The sequence below is a fragment of the Cydia fagiglandana genome, chromosome 22, assembly GCF_963556715.1.
Source record: "Cydia fagiglandana chromosome 22, ilCydFagi1.1, whole genome shotgun sequence".
NCBI lineage: Eukaryota > Metazoa > Arthropoda > Insecta > Lepidoptera > Tortricidae > Cydia > Cydia fagiglandana.
The window spans coordinates 3,000,825-3,022,856 of NC_085953.1; the positions used below are offsets into that span (position 1 = coordinate 3,000,825).

General features: G+C 43.4%; 1 protein-coding gene across 1 annotated transcript in view; it reads left to right on the forward strand.

Moving 5' to 3' along the window:
- The window catches only part of LOC134675651 (dual serine/threonine and tyrosine protein kinase-like), a 52,782-nt gene that overhangs the window by 27,673 nt on the left and 3,077 nt on the right, over window positions 1-22,032 (forward strand). Inside the window, exons 8-23 of the mRNA XM_063533981.1 lie at window positions 396-604; window positions 2,897-3,013; window positions 4,695-4,811; window positions 5,196-5,310; window positions 7,429-7,632; window positions 9,308-9,498; window positions 11,469-11,607; window positions 12,022-12,109; window positions 12,349-12,516; window positions 13,215-13,344; window positions 13,444-13,548; window positions 14,241-14,451; window positions 17,069-17,201; window positions 18,132-18,310; window positions 19,643-19,791; window positions 20,810-20,972. Coding sequence (XP_063390051.1) covers window positions 396-604; window positions 2,897-3,013; window positions 4,695-4,811; window positions 5,196-5,310; window positions 7,429-7,632; window positions 9,308-9,498; window positions 11,469-11,607; window positions 12,022-12,109; window positions 12,349-12,516; window positions 13,215-13,344; window positions 13,444-13,548; window positions 14,241-14,451; window positions 17,069-17,201; window positions 18,132-18,310; window positions 19,643-19,791; window positions 20,810-20,972 — 2,418 coding nt within the window. The remainder of the gene's footprint in view (window positions 1-395; window positions 605-2,896; window positions 3,014-4,694; window positions 4,812-5,195; window positions 5,311-7,428; window positions 7,633-9,307; window positions 9,499-11,468; window positions 11,608-12,021; window positions 12,110-12,348; window positions 12,517-13,214; window positions 13,345-13,443; window positions 13,549-14,240; window positions 14,452-17,068; window positions 17,202-18,131; window positions 18,311-19,642; window positions 19,792-20,809; window positions 20,973-22,032) is intronic.

Genomic DNA, 22,032 nt, shown 5'->3' on the forward strand with positions numbered 1-22,032 from the left:
TTTTTACTAAGAATTTATGTACATAATAATTTACTTCTTAGTGTCCACAATTTTGCTAACTTATAATAGGTATTTTTTTTCTAATTCCATACCCGTAAGGTGCCGACAGGAGGTCCTGTCACAGGACCCTAATACTAAGCCTTTGGGGCTATTCATAAATTACGTCATTTCAAATTAGGGGGGGGGGGGGGGGGCTTGGACATCGGATGATGGTAGCATGATGTAGGAGGAAACGGGGTCATTCGAAGCATGATTTTTGGATGATTTTAGGGGGGGGGGGTCAAAAATCGTCAAAAATCGATGACGTAATTTATGGACAGCCCCTTTGTTGTCCGTCTGTCTTTGAGTACATTACCATTATTATTTTTCTAACTATTACGATTTTGTCCTTCCAGTTCATCCGCCCCCAAAACACCAAACAAAAAGTCAATGGCTAATAGTCGACGATGTTGAAATACTAAGAACAGTCGACAGCAAACCAACAGAGCGACAGGAGAGCGACAGAGTCGTTAACACTAGAACTGCTTTAGTAAACAGTGTTGTGGCGTTCGGGAGTGATTGTCTACAGGATTATTTGTTGGAAAACAGTACTAAGCTTAGTGAGGTAAGATATAAAACGCTATCTATACGAGTATCAGTAGGTAACACAATAGCGACAGGAAAGCGACAGAGTCGTCAACACTAGAACTGCTTTAATAAACAGTGTTGTGGCGTTCGGGAGTGATTGTCTACAGGATTATTTGTTGGACAATAGTACTAAACTAAGTGAGGTAATATATAAGGCATTTTCTATATCAGTGGCAACTCAATAGCGACAGGAAAGCGACAGAGTCGTCAACACTAGAACTGCTTTAATAAACAGTGTTGTGGCGTTCGGGAGTGATTGTCTACAGGATTATTTGTTGGAGAATAGTACTAAACTAAGTGAGGTAATATATAAGGCATTGTCTATATCAGTGGCAACTCAATAGCGACAGGAAAGCGACAGAGTCGTTAACACAAGGACTGCTTTAATAAATAGTGTTGTGGCGTTCGGTAGTGATTGTCTACAGGATTATTTGTTGGAGAATAGTACTAAGCTTAGTGAGGTAAGATATAAAACGCTATCTATACGAGTATCAGTAGGTAACACAATAGCGACAAGAAAACGACAGAGTCGTTAATACGAGGACAGCTTTGATTAATAGTGTTGTGGCGTTCGGGAGTGATTGTCTACAGGATTATTTGTTGGAGAATAGTACTAAACTAAGTGAGGTAAGATATAAGGCATTGTCTATATCAGTGGCAACTCAATAGCGACAGGAAAGCGACAGAGTCGTTAACACTAGAACTGGTTTAATAAACAGTGTTGTGGCGTTCGGGAGTGATTGTCTACAGGATTATTTGTTGGAGAATAGTACTAAACTAAGTGAGGTAAGATATAAGGCATTGTCTATATCAGTGGCAACGCAATAGCGACAGGAAAGCGACAGTCGTTAACACAACGACTGCTTTAGTAAACAGTGTTGTGGCGTTCGGTAGTGATTGTCTACAGGATTATTTGTTGGAGAATGGTACCAAACTAAGTGAGGTAAGATATAAGGCATTGTCTATATCAGTGGCAACTCAATAGCGACAGGAAAGCGACAGAGTCGTTAACACAAGGACTGCTTTAATAAACAGTGTTGTGGCGTTCGGGAGTGATTGTCTACAGGATTATTTGTCGGAAAATAGTACTAAACTAAGTGAGGTAAGATATAAGGCATTGTCTATATCAGTGGCAACTCAGTAGCGACAGGAGAGCGACAGAGTCGTCAACACTAGAACTGCTTTAATAAACAGTGTTGTGGCGTTCGGGAGTGATTGTCTACAGGATTATTTGTTGGAGAATAGTACTAAACTAAGTGAGGTAAGATATAAGGCATTGTCTATATCAGTGGCAACGCAATAGCGACAGGAAAGCGACAGTCGTTAACACAACGACTGCTTTAGTAAACAGTGTTGTGGCGTTCGGTAGTGATTGTCTACAGGATTATTTGTTGGAGAATGGTACCAAACTAAGTGAGGTAAGATATAAGGCATTGTCTATATCAGTGGCAACTCAATAGCGACAGGAAAGCGACAGAGTCGTTAACACTAGAACTGCTTTGGTAAACAGTGTTGTGGCGTTCGGGAGTGATTGTCTACAGGATTATTTGTTGGAAAACAGTACTAAGCTTAGTGAGGTAAGATATAAAACGCTATCTATACGAGTATCAGTAGGTAACACAATAGCGACAGGAAAGCGACAGAGTCGTCAACACTAGAACTGCTTTAATAAACAGTGTTGTGGCGTTCGGGAGTGATTGTCTACAGGATTATTTGTTGGACAATAGTACTAAACTAAGTGAGGTAATATATAAGGCATTTTCTATATCAGTGGCAACTCAATAGCGACAGGAAAGCGACAGAGTCGTCAACACTAGAACTGCTTTAATAAACAGTGTTGTGGCGTTCGGGAGTGATTGTCTACAGGATTATTTGTTGGAGAATAGTACTAAACTAAGTGAGGTAAGATATAAAACGCTATCTATACGAGTATCAGTAGGTAACACAATAGCGACAGGAAAGCGACAGAGTCGTCAACACTAGAACTGCTTTAATAAACAGTGTTGTGGCGTTCGGGAGTGATTGTCTACAGGATTATTTGTTGGACAATAGTACTAAACTAAGTGAGGTAATATATAAGGCATTTTCTATATCAGTGGCAACTCAATAGCGACAGGAAAGCGACAGAGTCGTCAACACTAGAACTGCTTTAATAAACAGTGTTGTGGCGTTCGGGAGTGATTGTCTACAGGATTATTTGTTGGAGAATAGTACTAAACTAAGTGAGGTAATATATAAGGCATTGTCTATATCAGTGGCAACTCAATAGCGACAGGAAAGCGACAGAGTCGTTAACACAAGGACTGCTTTAATAAATAGTGTTGTGGCGTTCGGTAGTGATTGTCTACAGGATTATTTGTTGGAGAATAGTACTAAGCTTAGTGAGGTAAGATATAAAACGCTATCTATACGAGTATCAGTAGGTAACACAATAGCGACAAGAAAACGACAGAGTCGTTAATACGAGGACAGCTTTGATTAATAGTGTTGTGGCGTTCGGGAGTGATTGTCTACAGGATTATTTGTTGGAGAATAGTACTAAACTAAGTGAGGTAAGATATAAGGCATTGTCTATATCAGTGGCAACTCAATAGCGACAGGAAAGCGACAGAGTCGTTAACACTAGAACTGGTTTAATAAACAGTGTTGTGGCGTTCGGGAGTGATTGTCTACAGGATTATTTGTTGGAGAATAGTACTAAACTAAGTGAGGTAAGATATAAGGCATTGTCTATATCAGTGGCAACGCAATAGCGACAGGAAAGCGACAGTCGTTAACACAACGACTGCTTTAGTAAACAGTGTTGTGGCGTTCGGTAGTGATTGTCTACAGGATTATTTGTTGGAGAATGGTACCAAACTAAGTGAGGTAAGATATAAGGCATTGTCTATATCAGTGGCAACTCAATAGCGACAGGAAAGCGACAGAGTCGTTAACACAAGGACTGCTTTAATAAACAGTGTTGTGGCGTTCGGGAGTGATTGTCTACAGGATTATTTGTCGGAAAATAGTACTAAACTAAGTGAGGTAAGATATAAGGCATTGTCTATATCAGTGGCAACTCAGTAGCGACAGGAGAGCGACAGAGTCGTCAACACTAGAACTGCTTTAATAAACGGTGTTGTGGCGTTCGGTAGTGATTGTCTACAGCAGTGGTCGGCAACATTTTAGCAGCCAAGCCACATAGCAGTAACGAAGTGGACGCGGGCCGCACTTTGTGAATATTTATGACTATCAGACATTGTAATTTGTCAATATTACATACAAAATAGCGAGGGAGGTTCGCGGGCCGCATGCGGCCCGTGGGCCGCTGATTGCCGACCGCTGGTCTACAGGATTATTTATTGGAAAACTAAGTGATTACCTTTCACCATCCAATAAGAAATTACCTATATCAGCAAAGTGACTGTAGTTTATATTCTGCAATCTATGAAAGTGGGGAATCGGGGAAATGTAGTCTCTTAATCTGTGTGATCCACAGACAAAACATCCTCCAGACTGAGCATAGTCGCACTACCCCCTCTGCCACGCATACGGTAATTTTACTCCTTGAACGAGTCGAAAGTGTCTTTGTGTGACGTCCGTGTTTGAACGGACCAATCACGGCACGGGACTTCGCTCACCTCGTCCCGCGCACCCCCGTATTTTTGGCATCATCGGTTGCATGAAATAATTGCTCTAAACTCGGTCTAGAGGATTCCTAGTCTATGGGCCTGAATTAGCTATAAATCGTTTGTCTTTATCTGTCATTTTGCCTTGTGTATTTGTAAGAACGGGATAAAACACAATTTAACTAAGTGAGGCCCGTAAAGTTTTGTGAATAAGGGGGTAAGACTTTAATCTTCACCAGGCGTGGCTCACTCCGCGATTTCGTCGCTTTGCTACAGGTAGCTAAAAGTACATCCGTTCGACCCCAATTTTGGGGTTTGCCATAAGCCGCGCGTGGCGCTGTCGCCACCTAGCGGCCATATCTGTGCTGATTGTGACAGACGCGTTTGTTAGAGAGTGAGTCTTCTGTACCTAGTACTATTATTTATTCTGTGTCTTCACCTAAATCTTGTTTTCAGATCCACGTGAAGTTAGTGCAGCAACTGATACTGTCGTCGTTCGAGCTAGCTAGAGAATTGCAAGTTGTTCCCAAGAAGATACAGTATGTCGCCGTACAGGAGAAGCAGCTTTTTGAGGTATGGTCAAACACTATCCTCCTATTAGGCCCAGCCATACAAATGAAAAATGCAAAATTTGCCGCAGAAATTTGAACCTACACTGTAGGAAATAGAGTTGATTTCGCGTGAGGCGATTTTTGAATTTCGACCGCTCGATTTCGTGTATTTCGTTAAATAATATCTCCACTACTAGGCATTTGAATTCTACTAATAGAATTGAAAACAAGTGGTCAATACCACTCGATTCCGATTTCTATCGCTCGTATTAAAAAAAATTGAATTTCGCCGTTTTCTACCGATTTTCGAGTGACGAAATCGAGCGATCTAAATTCAAAAATCGCCTCCTACTGGACATAAATATCGTACAACTTCTCTAATAATTTATGTTGTATTTATTTACAGACAATTTACCAGAATTTCTCTGAAGGCGATAAGAAGAGTGCCCTGGTCGAGATGATGCAGGAAGTCTTACAAGAACTGAAGGATGAAGTTAATAACATGGACTGGAGTATAGATGGTCAGTACCATAGTTATTTGTACAACAAGAGATCAAAGTTTGATATTTCTTCGAGTGCTTAACTATTTTGAGTCCCGTGCAAGCGAAAGATTCTATAATATTTAGAATGTTGAGCGTAGTAAGGGATTCAAAAGCGCACGAGATGTAAATAACTTTGATCTCGTGTAGTACACAAAATTTTTCACCCTAAGCAGTGAGAATTAATATACCTAGAGGGACAGAGATAATAGAACCCAAGTATATCGAACTTGTATTAGACCCCGCATGTTGAAATGACATTTGACTATAAAGGTCACTTGAATGTCATTTTGTCTCACTCAGTGAGCAAAATCGCATTTTGCTCACTGTTTTTAAGAAGCAAAGTACCCTTGTTCGAGCTGCTGAGGTGAAAAATAAATTGCATAATAAGGGAATATTACATAATAAGGGGTATTCACTCCGTACCGAGGAGTCTCAGCGCGACCGGTGCAGCATCTAGGGCTCATCGGGCGCAGAGGGCTGCGGCCCGCAGTCTGCGCCGGTCCGTTACCGTCAACGCAAGCTCCTCACTTCACTCACTCACGGTACGGAGTGAAACATGTCGAGCGTTTTTCGACTTACAATACGTGAGTGACCCGTTCTTACTATATTTTTTCTACTCCCGTACTTTTATTAGCGGAAGCAGTTATAAAGTTGACCCAAAATTTTTTTATTAAGCTATGAGCTTCATCACATATGTTCCTTGAGTAATTCTAAGCATTTCAAGCCTGGGAGGCAATAAGAAATGTGTGTCTAGTCGGATTTGTAATGGATTCAAACTTTCAACCCCTTTTTAACCCTGTTAGGGGATGAATTTTACAAAACGCTGAAATTACTTTTCCTGTCTTTTAATAATATCCCCAAATACAAAGATTCAAGTCCCGCGTTCGAAATTTTTTTTGATATCCATACAAACTTTCAACTCCTTTTTCACCACCTTAGGGGATGAATTTTCAAAAACGCTGAAATTAGTTTTCTTGTATTTTAATAATATATCGTTTTACGAAGTTTCAAATTCCTAGCTTAAAATAAAACTTGAACCCCATACAAACTTTCATCCCCTTTTTAACCCCCTTAGGGGTTGAATTTCTCAAAATCGCTTCTTATCTCTTGTACACTTTATAAATGTAATCTAGTGTGCAAATTTCAACTTTCTATCTTTTGTAGTTTCGGCTCCGCGTAGCAAAAATCTCCAACCAAATTTTTCACCTTTTTACGTTTTTCTTGTAAAATTACTATGAAATTGAAAAAACAAATATCAGCAATGAATTCTACGTCTTTGGTTTATACGAAAATGATACCAAACTTGCCCTAGTACCCACCAGGATCAGAGTAGATTTTTTTTAAAGATGACGGATGGCGGCCGTCTTTGTACCCCACCCTCCCCCCCACTTCAGGCTAGAAATGCTTAGAATTACTCAAATATCAGATGTGATGAAGCTCATAGCTTAATAAAAAATTTTTGGGTCATGTATGGCAGCGTTACATAACTGACTCCAGTATATTTGCCACATAAAGGGTTGTGCACATACCTTTAAACCCCTATGTTTTAGTTGTCAAGACAAGTCTTTAGTCTATTCCCAAAAAAAGTATTTGTGCATACACGCAGTATCTTTTTGGCACTTTTAGGATACTTAGTGTAAATGAAATAAATTGTTGCCAACCTAATTTTAATTGTCATCTTTGACAGATGAGTGAACCATAGACATGTTTTTTTTATTTCATTCATTCTTTTCCCGCCCGTACCCTTCATTCTTTGCTATTTCTTGAATGAAAAATATTCGTTAAATTTATAATTTTATTTCAAGGATTTGCCGTAGAAAAAGTATTGTATGCAACGTTGTTTAACTGAGTCAAAAAATACTCGTGGCGTCTTTATTAACAATTTTCGGCTTCGCTTCAAATTGTTACTCACGCCACTCGCCTTTTTTGACCTCTCTTAAACAACGGTTGCATAAAATACTATAATTTGCTAAAGGTTGTCTATAATACAACAAGCAAGACATAGCTTTTTCGCGATAAGACTGCGCATTTATTTTTTATTTTCTCCGTATTCTTGTATAAAAGTGAGCGATAATAAGTTTTACGATTTCTTTTCAGAACTACCATGTCACCTAGATACCCGCTATCTAATGACCAGTATGTCCAACTCGACCCTTCTCAGCCAGTCCGTCCGTCCGTCCGGATCGGATTCCACATCGGACGGCGAAGAGGCAGTCTCTTATGACAGTTGCAGCTTCGACGATTATGATATTATTAATAGTCATAGTAGCTTGGGACTAAGCGTGTTTAGTAAAGACGTGAGTACTTCCAATTTTTGCTTTTGTTTAGGGTAAAAACGGGACCCAATTACTAAGACTCCGCTGTCTGTCTGTCTGTCACCAGGCTGTATCTCAAGAACCGTGATACTCGTAGCTAGACAGTTGGAATTTTCACAGATTATGTATTTATATTGCCGCTATAACAACAAATACTGCAAAGTACGGAACCCTCGGTGGGCGAGTCCGACTCACACTTGTCCCAACTCAACCCTTCTCAGCCAGTCCGTCCGTCCGTCCCGGTCAGATTCCACATCGGACGGCGAAGAGGCAGTCTCTTATGACAGTTGCAGCTTCGATGATTATGATATTATTAATAGTCATAGCAGCTTGGGACTGAGCGTGTTTAGTAAAGACGTAAGTACTTCCGATTTTTGCTTTTGTTTAGGGTAAAAACGGAACCCAATTACTAAGACTCCGCTGTCTGTGTGTCTGTCACCAGGCTGTATCTCAAGAACCGTGATACTCGTAGCTAGACAGTTGGAATTTTCACAGATTATGTATTTATATTGCCGCTATAACAACAAATATTAGAAAGTACGGAACCCTCGGTGGGCGAGTCCGACTCACACTTGTCCCAACTCAACCCTTCTCAGCCAGTCCGTCCGTCCGTCCGGGTCAGATTCCACATCGGACGGCGAAGAGGCAGTCTCTTATGACAGTTGCAGCTTCGATGACTATGATATTATTAATAGTCATAGTAGCTTGGGACTGAGCGTGTTTAGTAAAGATGTGAGTACTTCCAATTTTTGCTTTTGTTTAGGGTAAAAACGGAACCCAATTACTAAGACTCCGCTGTCTGTGTGTCTGTCACCAGGCTGTATCTCAAGAACCGTGATACTCGTAGCTAGACAGTTGGAATTTTCACAGATTATGTATTTATATTGCCGCTATAACAACAAATATTAGAAAGTACGGAACCCTCGGTGGGCGAGTCCGACTCACACTTGTCCCAACTCAACCCTTCTCAGCCAGTCCGTCCGGGTCAGATTCCACATCGGACGGCGAAGAGGCAGTCTCTTATGACAGTTGCAGCTTCGACGATTATGATATTATTAATAGTCATAGCAGCTTGGGACTGAGTGTGTTTAGTAAAGACGTGAGTACCTCAAATTTTTGCTTTTGTTTAGGGTAAAAACGGGACCCAATTACTAAGTCTCCGCTGTCTGTCTGTCTGTCACCAGGCTGTATCTCAAGAACCGTGATACTCGTAGCTAGACAGTTGGAATTTTCACAGATTATGTATTTATATTGCCGCTATAACAACAAATACTACAAAGTACGGAACCCTCGGTGGGCGAGTCCGACTCACACTTGTCCCAACTCAACCCTTCTCAGCCAGTCCGTCCGTCCGTCCGGGTCAGATTCCACATCGGACGGCGAAGAGGCAGTCTCTTATGACAGTTGCAGCTTCGACGATTATGATATTATTAATAGTCATAGCAGCTTGGGACTAAGTATGTTTAGTAAAGACGTAAGTACTTCCAATTTTTGCTTTTGTTTAGGGTAAAAACGGGACCCAATTACTAAGACTCCGCTGCCTGTCTGTCTGTCACCAGGCTGTATCTCAAGAACCATGACACTCGTAGCTAGACAGTTGGAATTTTCACAGATTATGTATTTATATTGCCGCTATAACAACAAATACTGTAACTGCAAAGTACGGAACCCTCGGTGGGCGAGTCCGACTCACACTTGTCCCAACTCAACCCTCAGCCAGTCTGTCCGTCCGTCCGGGTCAGATTCTACATCGGACGGCGAAGAGGCAGTCTCTTATGACAGTTGCAGCTTCGACGATTATGATATTATTAATAGCCATAGCAGCTTGGGACTGAGCGTGTTTAGTAAAGATGTGAGTACTTCCAATTTTTGCTTTTGTTTAGGGTAAAAACGGGACCCAATTACTAAGACTCCGCTGTCTGTCTGTCTGTCACCAGGCTGTATCTCAAGAACCGTGATACTCGTAGCTAGATAGTTGGAATTTTCACAGATTATGTATTTATATTGCTGCTATAACAACAAATACTACAAAGTACGGAACCCTCGGTGGGCGAGTCCGACTGACACTTGTCCCAACTCAACCCTTCTCAGTCAGGCCGTCCGTCCGTCCGGATCGGATTCCACATCGGACGGCGAAGAGGCAGTCTCTTATGACAGTTGCAGTTGCAGCTTCGACGATTATGATATTATTAATAGTCATAGCAGCTTGGGACTGAGTGTGTTTAGTAAAGACGTGAGTACTTCCAATTTTTGCTTTTGTTTAGGGTAAAAACGGGACCCAATTACTAAGACTCCGCTGTCCGTCTGTCTGTCACCAGGCTGTATCTCAAGAACCGTGACACTCGTAGCTAGACAGTTGGAATTTTCACAGATTATGTATTTATATTGCCGCTATAACAACAAATACTAAAAAGTACGGAACCCTCGGTGGGCGAGTCCGACTCACACTTGTCCCAGCTCAACCCTTCTCAGTCAGTCCGTCCGTCCGTCCGGATCGGATTCCACATCGGACGGCGAAGAGGCAGTCTCTTATGACAGTTACAGTTGCAGCTTCGACGATTATGATATTATTAATAGTCATAGCAGCTTGGGACTGAGTGTGTTTAGTAAAGACGTGAGTACTTCCAATTTTTGCTTTTGTTTAGGGTAAAAACGGGACCCAATTACTAAGATTCCGCTGTCTGTCTGTCTGTCACCAGGCTGTATCTCAAGAACCGTGGTACTCGTAGCTAGACAGTTGGAATTTTCACAGATTATGTATTTATATTGCCGCTATAACAACAAATACTACAAAGTACGGAACCCTGGGTGGGCGAGTCCGACTCACACTTGTCCGGTTTTTGGTGCAAATATGTCTGGGATATCTTACACAGATCGACCTAGCCCCACATAGAAAACACCCATGACTCGGGAACAAATATCTGAATGAATGCCCTTACCGGGATTCGAACCCAGGACCATCGGCTTCACAGGCAGGGTCACTACACCAGGCCAGACCGGTCATCGCTATAATGTTTACTTACTTCCGTTGGCGTTACAACCCTTTGTGGCTCTTGGCCTCCTCCAGAATCTTCCTCCTGAACCACTACCACCATTTTTGACATTGACAGATACGCTCGCGACTAAGTAACTTGCTATGCATCTCGCTCGTACTCGCATATTAGTGCAAGCGAGATGTATAGAAAGTAATTTACGTAGACGCGAGCGTATCTGTCAATGTCAAAACTGGTGGTAGCCGTATAGTCTGTCCGTTTTGTAAGATCAAGTACGCCATAGTAAATGTATGGCGAACCTAATCCTAGATATTGGACAGGCTATACTGATATCACGTTGCCTGGCGACCTTCTTCCAGTTGGTAAATTTCCCCATCCTTCTGAGATCTTCATCGACACAATCCATCTAACGTTTCTTGGGTCTGTCTTTTGGTCTTTTTTATTGCGGCGTCCACCTAGTCATTATTTTAGCTGCCCTATTTTTTTTTTTATATATTATGATTGGGTTTACTCATGGCCACAGACTAGCCGAGGCGTAGACGTGGCCTACGATGGAGCTCGCTCGCCCAGAAGGTGCCTGTTCACTCTTGATTTGAAGGTTGCCGGGTTATAAGAACACGGAAACATAGACGCCGGCAAGGAATTCCATTCCTTGGCAGTGCGCATAAGGAAAGTAGAAGCAAAGCGCTTCGTGCGAATTGGTGGAATATCTACCAAGTAAGGATGGCATCCTATCATCTGGCATCCTTTCAAGGTGTCCCGCCCATCTGAGCCGTTGCGACTTACATATAATATAATGTTTATTATGGTTTACCTATTTATTTTTCAGTCCGTCCAGTCACCAGCTGAGCGTATACCGATCGCAAACGAATCGGAATTGTTTTCATTACAATTCAGCAGCGCCTCGCAGTGTACTACAGGAGACTCGATATCTGTCAAACAGGCCTCATTGGATGTGCAACGCACTGGTACGTAAATAAAACAGTGTTGAACAGTCGCCATCAGATATATCTGACCGTCCAAGGCGCTCACAAATATCTGAACGCGCCTTTACTGTCAAAACGTTAGAGAGCGTGTTCAGGTATTTGTGAGCGCCTCGGCCGCTCCGATATATATTATCTAATGGCGACTATACGTAAAAAAACCTTAATTACATCTAGGCCATAATTATTTTCCTTTGTATTTTCACGGAACCGTGTCTTGCACGAAAGTACTGACGTTGACTGAAGTAGCATGACAAATACGAACGTTTCCGAGAAAATACGATGGAAAACAATAATGCACTACGTAAGTACATGAGCGAGTTTTAAATATTTTAAATACCCGATTAAAAAAATTACGACAACCGTGCACATATATAATTCGTTGTTTTTTTTTTGCAGTTCTCTCTAAGCTGAGTCGCAAAATAAGCCTGAAGTTGGTTCCTTTCGTCGACTGTTTGAAGCAGACGTATTTTGGTACACTACAGAGGTACTTAATTATAATGTTTGTGTAATTTTGACAGCAAATTATAAGGGTTAAAAAAATCTAGAACGAAAGGGCGGATCGCTGTGTCCTATTGCCAGTCGCAGTCGCGGCTGAGCTGTTAGGTTGTCTGGAATAGATCGCTTACAGCGATAAGACAGCCTGTTACCATTGTAAATCTGATTTTGAATTTGTCTTCAGTGGTGGAATAAACAATATCTACTTACCTACTTAATTTCTTTCAGGTGTCTAGACGCCCTAGAATCGACCTGCAGACAAGAGCTAGGTGGCAGACCAGCCAGTGAAGCGATGAGAGAACTACTCTCAGTGACTCGTCAGGTGGACTTACAGCCCTGTGCTTCTTTCTCCACGCTCAGAACGCTGCTAGAGGCTGCTAGAAGACTGTTTCACAAGTAAGTATATCGTTATACTCCTTATATAGAGCTAGCCGGCAGACCAGCCAGTGCTGCTAGAGGCTGCTAGAAGACTGTTTCACAAGTAAGTATATCGTTAGACTCCTTTAAGACACAGTAAAAGAGGTAGGTAGTAGGGCATACTAGCTTTCCCCCGGATTACCCCCTTGGCTACAATATTGTTTCACAAGTTTATCTTGGGACTCCACAAGGAAACTTCAAAAGTTACGATTCTAGAAATTTTAGTTCCAGACGTTACGCAACGTTAAGGGCCACCCCACACTAGCGTCTCCCGAGCGTCGGCGCCTAGTCAACTATGGCTGCTGCTTGACACAGCGTTGGCGCAACTGCGCAGCGACGCCATTTTCCATAGCGCTGACTAGATGCCGACGCTCAAGATACTCTAGTAAGGGGTGGCTCTAAAGATTCCTTTTCTTCTCGGTGTTGCAAAGGTACTACTTAGTCCTAGCCTCATGCAAATTACTTTACCATTTTCAAGCAGAATCGATCCAGGGGCCCGTTTCTCAAAAGCTTGTAACCTGTAATACAAGTGGAAGTCCCTTTCTAACAAAAGCTGTCAAAAAGTGACATCCGCTTGTATTACAAGTTACAAGCTTTTGAGAAAGGGGCCCCAGGTCCAATGGTTGGTTCACGAGCTTGTAATAAATTAATATTTACATATTAAAATTGTTTTCCAGATTGCGGATCGTAGGCGGTGACGATGACGGCCCCTGCTGCGTCATCAGTCCAGTATGGCGGCGGCAAACCGCACTCAGCTGTCAACAATCACTAAGCGCTACTAAACTTGCCCGCCTTATCGCTACACAGGTAACTTGTACTATTGATTACGGCTAGTCTATACTGTCACCAAAATTAGTATTGTGCCAGGTGCAAACAGTGTAGACAGACCCTTGTAGGCGGTGACGACGACGGCCCCGCTGCGTCATCAGTCCAGTATGGCGGCGGCAAACCGCACTCAGCTGTCAACAATCACTGAGCGCTACCAAACTTGCCCGCCTTATCGCTACACAGGTAACTTGTATTATTGATTACGGTTAGTCTATACTGTCACCACAATTAGTATTGTCATTGCCAGGTGCAAACTCAGTGTGAGGGGTGTCGTGGTGACGTGCTTGCGACCCCGTTGCACCTCCCTTACGGCATAGACGGAAACGCCGCAGGGGTTTTTGGTGGGTATTCTTCTCCCCTCCCTCTGACTAGCAGAGGGAGTTACGGGAGGAGGGAGTCCCACATATCACCCCCCAAAGGGCGTCCCCAGCCCGGGGGTGAATGCATAAACGCATATCCCCTGCGACAAAAAAAAGGTGCAAACTCAGTGTAGACAGACCCTTGTAGGCGGTGACGATGACGGCCCCTGTTGCGTCATCAGTCCAGTATGGCGGCGGCAAACAGCACTCGGCTGTCAACAATCACTGAGCGCTACTAAACTTGCCCGTCTTATCGCTACACTGAAAGGTTAAAACTTGTGTTCATTTCATAATAAAATAGGTAAAAAAACATTTTTGGTACAAGCTTTTATCGCTGACTGTACTTTTCTTTCCAGTGGCAACTAATACTCATCGAGACAATCCTAAAACCTTCAACACAATTAGGTTGCGTTGTTTTATCACGGAGTTCCTATGACCACCTTCTGTTTCCATCATCAGATCAGCTCCATGGTACCATACTACATCCGACTTACATCTTATGTATATTCTTCACAGATTTTGGAACGCCTCAGCGTAGCTCACGAGCGATACCAAGCAGCCCTAACCTCACTAGAATCAGCTCTAGCCAGCCGGTTACACCACACAGAAGACGTCAAACTCGCTATTAGGAAGAAATACGCGCCTACCTTCGCTCGGTTGTGCTTGGAAAGTACCTCAGTGTGTGATTTGCTGATGTATGGAACGCCGGAACTGGGAAGAGAGATAGGTAAATTATATGTGTACATGACACATGCCAATGGTATATTAGGGTTCCGTACCCAAAGGGTAAAACGGGACCCTATTACTAAGACTGCTGTCCGTCCGTCCGTCTGTCACCAGGCTGTATCTCACGAACCGTGAAATTTTCACAGATGATGTATTTCTGTTGCCGCTATAACTATAAGTTAGTGACGTAAGTAAAATAATAAAATCGATGAAAAGGGGTAAATCACCCGGTCACGACCACTTGAGCATCGAGCACCTGCAGTTTGCCGGGCCCCACCTGCCTCGAGTACTAGCAATGTTGTACAACTTATGCATATGTCACTCTTACCTACCACCGCTTATGACAAAAACTATTGTAATACCTATTGTCAAAAATAAGACGGGTGACATTTCGGATAGTGCTAACTATAGGCCTATTTCTCTGGCAACAATCGTAGCGAGGGTGCTCGACGGCTTGCTCAACGTACAATTAGATAAGTACTTGAAATTGCATGACGCGCAGTTCGGCTTCCGTGCAGGCTTATCTACCGAAAGTGCTATTATTTGTTTGAAGCAGGCTGTTGAGTACTATACGCGTAGAAAGACACCTATTTATGCGTGTTTTTTAGACCTTAGTAAAGCCTTCGATCTCGTTAATTACAATTTACTTTGGAAAAAACTTGACGAAGTGCAATTTCCTCCAGAACTTACACGCATATTTAGGTGTTGGTACTCTGGCCAGAGAAATTGTGTACGCTGGGGAGACGTGATGTCCGACGAGTATGGACTCGAGTGCGGGGTGAGGCAGGGGGGGTTGACCTCCCCAAAGCTTTTCAATCTGTACATGGACGCCCTGATCGGTGGGCTTAGTAGTATGCATGTTGGTTGTCACATAGATAGGGTTTGTTTTAATAACATTAGCTATGCTGACGACATGGTACTGCTGAGCCCCTCGGTTGGTGGTTTGCGTGTACTGATTGAGAAGTGCGAATCCTATGCCCGAAGTCATTGCCTGAAGTACAATGTGCTCAAAAGTGAGTACATGGTATTTAAGGCGGGGAACAAGTGCCCATCTCACATTCCACCCATTCTTTTGAATGGTGAGCAATTAAAAAGGGTTTTTTCATTTAAATATCTCGGGCACCTGGTTACCGATGACTTGCGTGACGACGCGGACATGGAACGCGAGCGTAGGGCACTGGCCGTCAGGGCCAACATGATAGCCCGGAGGTTCAGCAGGTGTACAGCGCAAGTTAAAATAACACTCTTTCGAGCATACTGTACTTCGCTGTATGCCTGCAGCTTATGGACTAGGTACACGCAAAAGGCTTTTAACGCCATGCGTGTACAATACAATGACGCGTTCAGGGTACTGTTGCGGCTGCCGCGGTACTGTAGCGCGTCGGGTATGTTTGCCGACGCGCATGTGGACGGATTTCACGCGACGCTGCGCAAGCGCTGCGCCGCGACGCTCCGCAGGGTGCGTGACAGCCGCCACAGTCTCCTGGCCGTCGTGGCTGGCAGATGGGACAGTGGCCTGATAAGGCACTGGTCCTCTCTGCACCTTTCTTTAGTACCTAAGATAGTTATTTAAGTTTATTTTAAGTTTATTAACCTTAGCTATAAGTTTTAAAGTGTAAAATGTACGTGCTAACAAAATTATGGACTATGTTTGTCTGAAATAAATGCATTTTATTTTTTTATTTATTTTATAACAAAAAATACTAAAAAGAGAATAAAATAATGATTTAAGTGGGGCTCCCATACAACAAACTTGATTTTTGACCGAAGTTACGCAACGTCGGGCGGGGTCAGTACTTGGATGGGTGACCGTTTTTTTTTGCCTTTTTTTGCATTATGATACGGAACCCTTCGTGCGCGAGTCGTACTCGCACTTGCCCGATTTTTTTATTTCTAGAGATGCACCGGATATTCGATTACTATCTGGTATCTGGCCTATCCGGCCATTATTTGTACATCCAGCCGGATACCGGATAGTTACCTACTATCCGGCCGGATACCGGATAGTAACATTGCTTGATTTCGGAGTGAACAAAATTGGAATAGGAAACAGTCACGGTTATAATCGTACTAATTATTTTAAAACAATTTAAACATTCCACTCACTTGCACACGCACTCATTTCGAACCTAGAAATGAGTCCGCGCGAACGTTCACTATGAAACAGGTCAAAACCTACATAATGCGCACCTGAAAAACCGAAACGTAGGTATAGTTCCGCCGGCCGAATGGTCAGGCCAAGTATCCGGTATCCGGCCAAACAACTATTCATGGCCGACCATTCTGGACAGGTAATTCCGTTGCCGGGCATCAGACCGTCAACAACTGAGGATGCCTCGTAGAGAGGCGAAACACGTGTCGAGTATTATTCTTTTGGTGGTGGTTTGTTATATTTATTTGCGTATTTATTTTTGCGGTGGGAGGGTGGGAACATTAATTGCATGTAAAAAATACGCAAGTAAGTATAACGGGTTAGCACCGATTGGCTAACACGTTATCTTTTAGCAAAGTAATATTTTGGTTTAAATCAAACAACTTCTTTGCAGCTCTAAATAATCGTTATACAAACTATGTAGTTTTCATCATTTTGTTAATGACCCTTTCTAATGTGTCATTAGGGCGCGGACAATATGGCGTAGTATACGCGGCGCGAGGAGCGTGGGGAAAACATGAACCGGTCGCTGTGAAGTCTGTACTACCAGCTGATGAGAGGCATTATAGAGAGCTGGCCATGGAATTCTTCTACACCAGGTGAGGTTTTTCACTTTTTTCAAAACCAAATGTCAAAACCGATTTGAAACTTAGGGCCGGTCACAATCACCTGCAATCGTAATTGTAATTCGTCAGAAGTTGCTTTTATGGAAAGCCTAGCTGATTCGACTTAACGGCACTGTGATAGGTACCTACAGAGATCGCCACATATTTCACGACTTAATGGGTCGAGTGGAGAAAACGAGGGGAGGCCTTTGCCCAGCAGTGGGACACCAAAGTAGGCTAGAAAAAAAAAATGGTACTGTACTGTTTTGACGACCGGTCTGCCCTAGTGGGTAGTGACCCTGCCTATGAAGCCGATGGTCCCTGGTTCGAATCCCGGTAAAGGCATTTATTTGTATGATGACACAGATATTTGTTCCGGAGTCACGGTTGTTTTCTATGCATTTAAGTATTTATACATTACTACATTATTATATATCGTTTTCTAAGTACCCACAACACAAGCCTTCATGAGCTTACCGTGAGGCTCAGTCAACTCATGTAAAAATGTCCTATAATATTTATTTATTCAGTTTTTCCTAACCTAGTGTTTAGAAATTGCTTTAAAAATCAAAATTTCATTCTGAATTTTTATTGTATTCCATCAAGTTGCCAAATTGAAAAATTGATTCTGAAATTCAAGACTAATTATTATAATTTTAGGGTTCCGTACCTCAAAAGGAAAAAAAACGGAACCTTTATAGGATCACTCGTGCGTCTCTCTGCCTGTCCGACCATCCCCCCCCCCGCCCCTTATCTCTGAAACTACTGGGTCTAAAATTTTGAAAAAAATACATAAAATAATAGGTACTTTCCCTATAGATGACATGAAAACCTATTAGAAATGTGCAGTCAAGCGTGAGTCGGACTTACGGAACCCTCGGAACGCGAGTCCGACTCGCACTTAACCGGTTTTATTATTTCTAGGAGTATCCCCCCTCACCCCCGCATCGTGGCCGTCCACGGCTCCATAGTGCAACGACGCGCCGGAGGAGCGTTAGGCGTCCTGCTCATTTCCGAACGGAAAGAAAGGGACCTACACGCCGCGGTACGGGCAGGCCTGCATTATGCTGAGAGGATGAGGATAGCCTGCGACATCGTTGAAGGTACGTAGAGTTAGGCGTCCTGCTCATTTCCGAACGGAAAGAAAGGGACCTGCAATAGCGATATGGGTAGGTCTACATTATGCTGAGAGGATGAGGATAGCGTGCGACATCGTTGAAGGTATGAAGAGTTAGGCGTCCTGCTCATTTCCGAAGGGAAAGAAAGGGACCTACATACCGCCGTTCGTGCGAGTCTACATTATGATGAGAGGATGAGGATAGCGTGCGACATCGTTGAAGGTATGTAGAGTTAGGCGTCCTGCTCATTTCCGAACGGAAAGAAAGGGACCTACATACCGCCGTTCGTGCGAGTCTACAATATGATGAGAGGATGAGGATAGCGTGCGACATCGTTGAAGGTATGTAGAGTTAGGCGTCCTGCTCATTTCCGAACGGAAAGAAAGGGACCTACATACCGCCGTTCGTGCGAGTCTACAATATGATGAGAGGATGAGGATAGCGTGCGACATCGTTGAAGGTATGTAGAGTTAGGCGTCCTGCTCATTATGGAACGGAAAGAAAGGGACCTACATATCGCCGTTCGTGCGAGTCTACATTATGATGAGAGGATGAGAATAGCCTGCGACATCGTTGAAGGTATGTAGAGTTAGGCGTCCTGCTCATTTCCGAACGGAAAGAAAGGGACCTACGTACCGCCGTTCGTGCGAGTCTACATTATGTTGAGAGGATGAGAATAGCCTGCGATATCATCGAAGGTACGTAAAATAGCGTTAGGCGTCCTGCTCATTATGGAACGGAAAGAAAAGGACGTACACGTTGGAGATATTCGAGATAGAAAACAACACTAGGTACTTATTACATACATAGGTTGTGTCGAAGAGTATTGCGACAAAATGCCATATCCTCCTGATTATCATAGCGTCAAACACCACTTGGTATTTGACATCTAATTCTGATCTCTTTGCAAAACACGATGTTTTATGTAACAATAGGGAATATTCCGCAAAGGTCTGCGTAGATGGCACCACTAGCACATACAGTAAACAAACCTCATTGACACATCATGCGTCACTAAGTCACATGACCTACCGTGAATCACGACAATCGAAAGTTCGGTTTCTGCCTCTCTATCACTCGATCGATTGCTTATTCGATCAGTAGAGAGGCAGGTAAAGGAATTTCGATTTTCGCGTTTCGCGGTAGGCCATCTGTAAACAAACCGCCTTGGTGCATCAATGTCACAGTGAAAACTTGTCAAAAGTATAAGTTGTTGTATAAGTTACTCTGTGGTTTACTAAACAAATTAGTGCTGCACTCTGGCGGCAGAACATTGCAGTAATACTCCATATTAACACGTATATTTAACACCTGCAGGAATCCGATACCTCCACTCCCTCGGCCTTGTACACCGTGATATCAAGATGAAGAATGTTCTCCTCGATTCTAACAACAGAGCAGCTCTATCGGACCTGGGTTTCTGCGCAGCCGAGGCGCTCATGTCTGGCTCTGTAGTCGGGACCCCGGTTAGAATGTTTTACTTATATTTAAAACCTTCAGGAATTCGCTACCTCCACTCCCTCGGCCTTGTATACCGTGATATCTTGATAGTATCTTGATATTACGGTGACGGATCTTATGATGAAGAATGTTCTCCTCAATTCTAACAACAGAGCGGCGCTCTCAGACTTGGGATTCTGCGCAGCCGAGGCGCTCATGTCTGGATCTGTAGTCGGGACCCCGGTAAGAATGTTTTACTTATATTTAACACCTCCAGCCATCCGATACCTTCACTCCCTCGGCCTTGTACACCGTGATATAAAGATAAAGAATGTTCTCCTCGATTCTAACAACAGAGCGGCACTATCGGACCTGGGATTCTGTGCAGCCGAGGCGCTCATGTCTGGCTCTGTAGTCGGGACCCCGGTAAGAATGTTTTACTTATATTTTAACACCTCCAGCCATCCGATACCTCCACTCCCTCGGCCTTGTACACCGTGATATCAAGATGAAGAACGTTCTCCTCGATTCTAACAACAGAGCGGCGCTTTCAGACTTGGGATTCTGCGCAGCCGAGGCGCTCATGTCTGGATCTGTAGTTGGGACCCCGGTAAGAATAAAGTTCTCAATCCAAACATTTTGTCAGCGAGTAGGCCTCAATAGTTACTTGCAGCATCGTCTTTACCATAAGGGTACACCCGTACCCAAGGCCCTCAGGGGGCCCCCAAGGACAGACAGTAACAGGATATTTGATTCATAAAAATAGAAGATCATAGTAGAAAAATGTTAGTTTAATTAGCCTTCTTTATTTTCCAAATGGGCCCCAAATTATTATGTGCCTAAGGGCCCCAGCATAGTTTAAGACGGCCCTGGTTAGCCCTGGCCTTTGCCCATCAGTGGGACACTTTATACTTAGGCTCGTTAAAAAAAATCGGTTACTGTCACTATATATCTACAAACGTTACGAGGGAAAATATGCCCCCTTCAAAGATCTTTGCAAAGTGTAAGGCGGATCATAATTAATTGTAAACTCTTCATCATCAGGTCCACATGGCACCAGAATTACTCGCCGGCGATTACGACGCTGCAGTGGACGTGTACGCCTTCGGCATTCTGTTCTGGTACCTCTGCGCCGGCAACGTGAGGCTACCGGCGGCTTTCGAGGACTTTCAGAACAAGGAGCAGCTCTGGACCAAGGTCAAGAGAGGTGAGAACAATAACCTTCTAAACAGGTCTATGACACCAGAGTTAGGAGATCACGACGCAGCAGTAGACGTGTTCTGGTATCTCTGCGCCGGCAATGTGAGGCTACCGGCAGCTTTCGAGGACTTTCAGAACAAGGAGCAGCTCTGGACCAAGGTCAAGAGAGGTGAGAACAATAACCTTCTAAAGAGGTCTATGACACCAGAGTTAGTAGATCACTACGCAGCAGTAGACGTGTTCTGGTATCTCTGCGCCGGCAACGTAAGGCTACCGGCGGCTTTCGAGGACTTTCACTACTTTCAGAACAAGGAGCAGCTCTGGACCAAGGTCAAGAGAGGTGAGAACAAACAGCTCATCGTCAGGTCCAGGTGGCACCAGAGTTAGGTGATTAAAACGCAACAGTAGACGTGTTCTGGTATCTCTGCGCCGGTAACGTGAGGCTACCGGCAGCTTTCGAGGACTTTCAAATAAGGAGCAGCTCTGGACCAAGGTCAAGAGAGGTGAGAACAAACTGCTCATCATCAGGTCCATATGGCACCAGAGTTAGGTGACTAAGACGCAGCAGTAGACGTGTTCTGGTATCTCTGCGCCGGCAACGTGAGGCTACCGACAGCTTTCTAGGACTTTCAGAACAAGGAGCAGCTCTGGACCAAGGTCAACAGAGGTGAGAACAAACTGCTCATTAACAGGTGCAATCACTGTGCGAATTTGACAGCGGTATAATAATGCGAGTGCAAGAGAGATAGCAACAGGCGGGTCAATGTACGAAGTCTGCTTTAGTAGAATTTCAAGAAGAAAATTTCAAAATATAAGTACATATATTTAGTGAAACCAATAAGACAACACATCGTTTGCCCATTATTACAAGGTTCTATGGTACATTTTCAAGATGGTTGAAATTCGACTTAATGTCACTGTAACAATGTTCTCAGTTCGGTAAAAGTGAAACATAGAACCCCTGTAATATTGGGGCAGCGAGATGTTAATAGTAGTTTATGTGACTGCTACATAATGAAAGGCATTAAAATACGAGTGTGGGTTTATGAAACGAATGAAATGAGTTT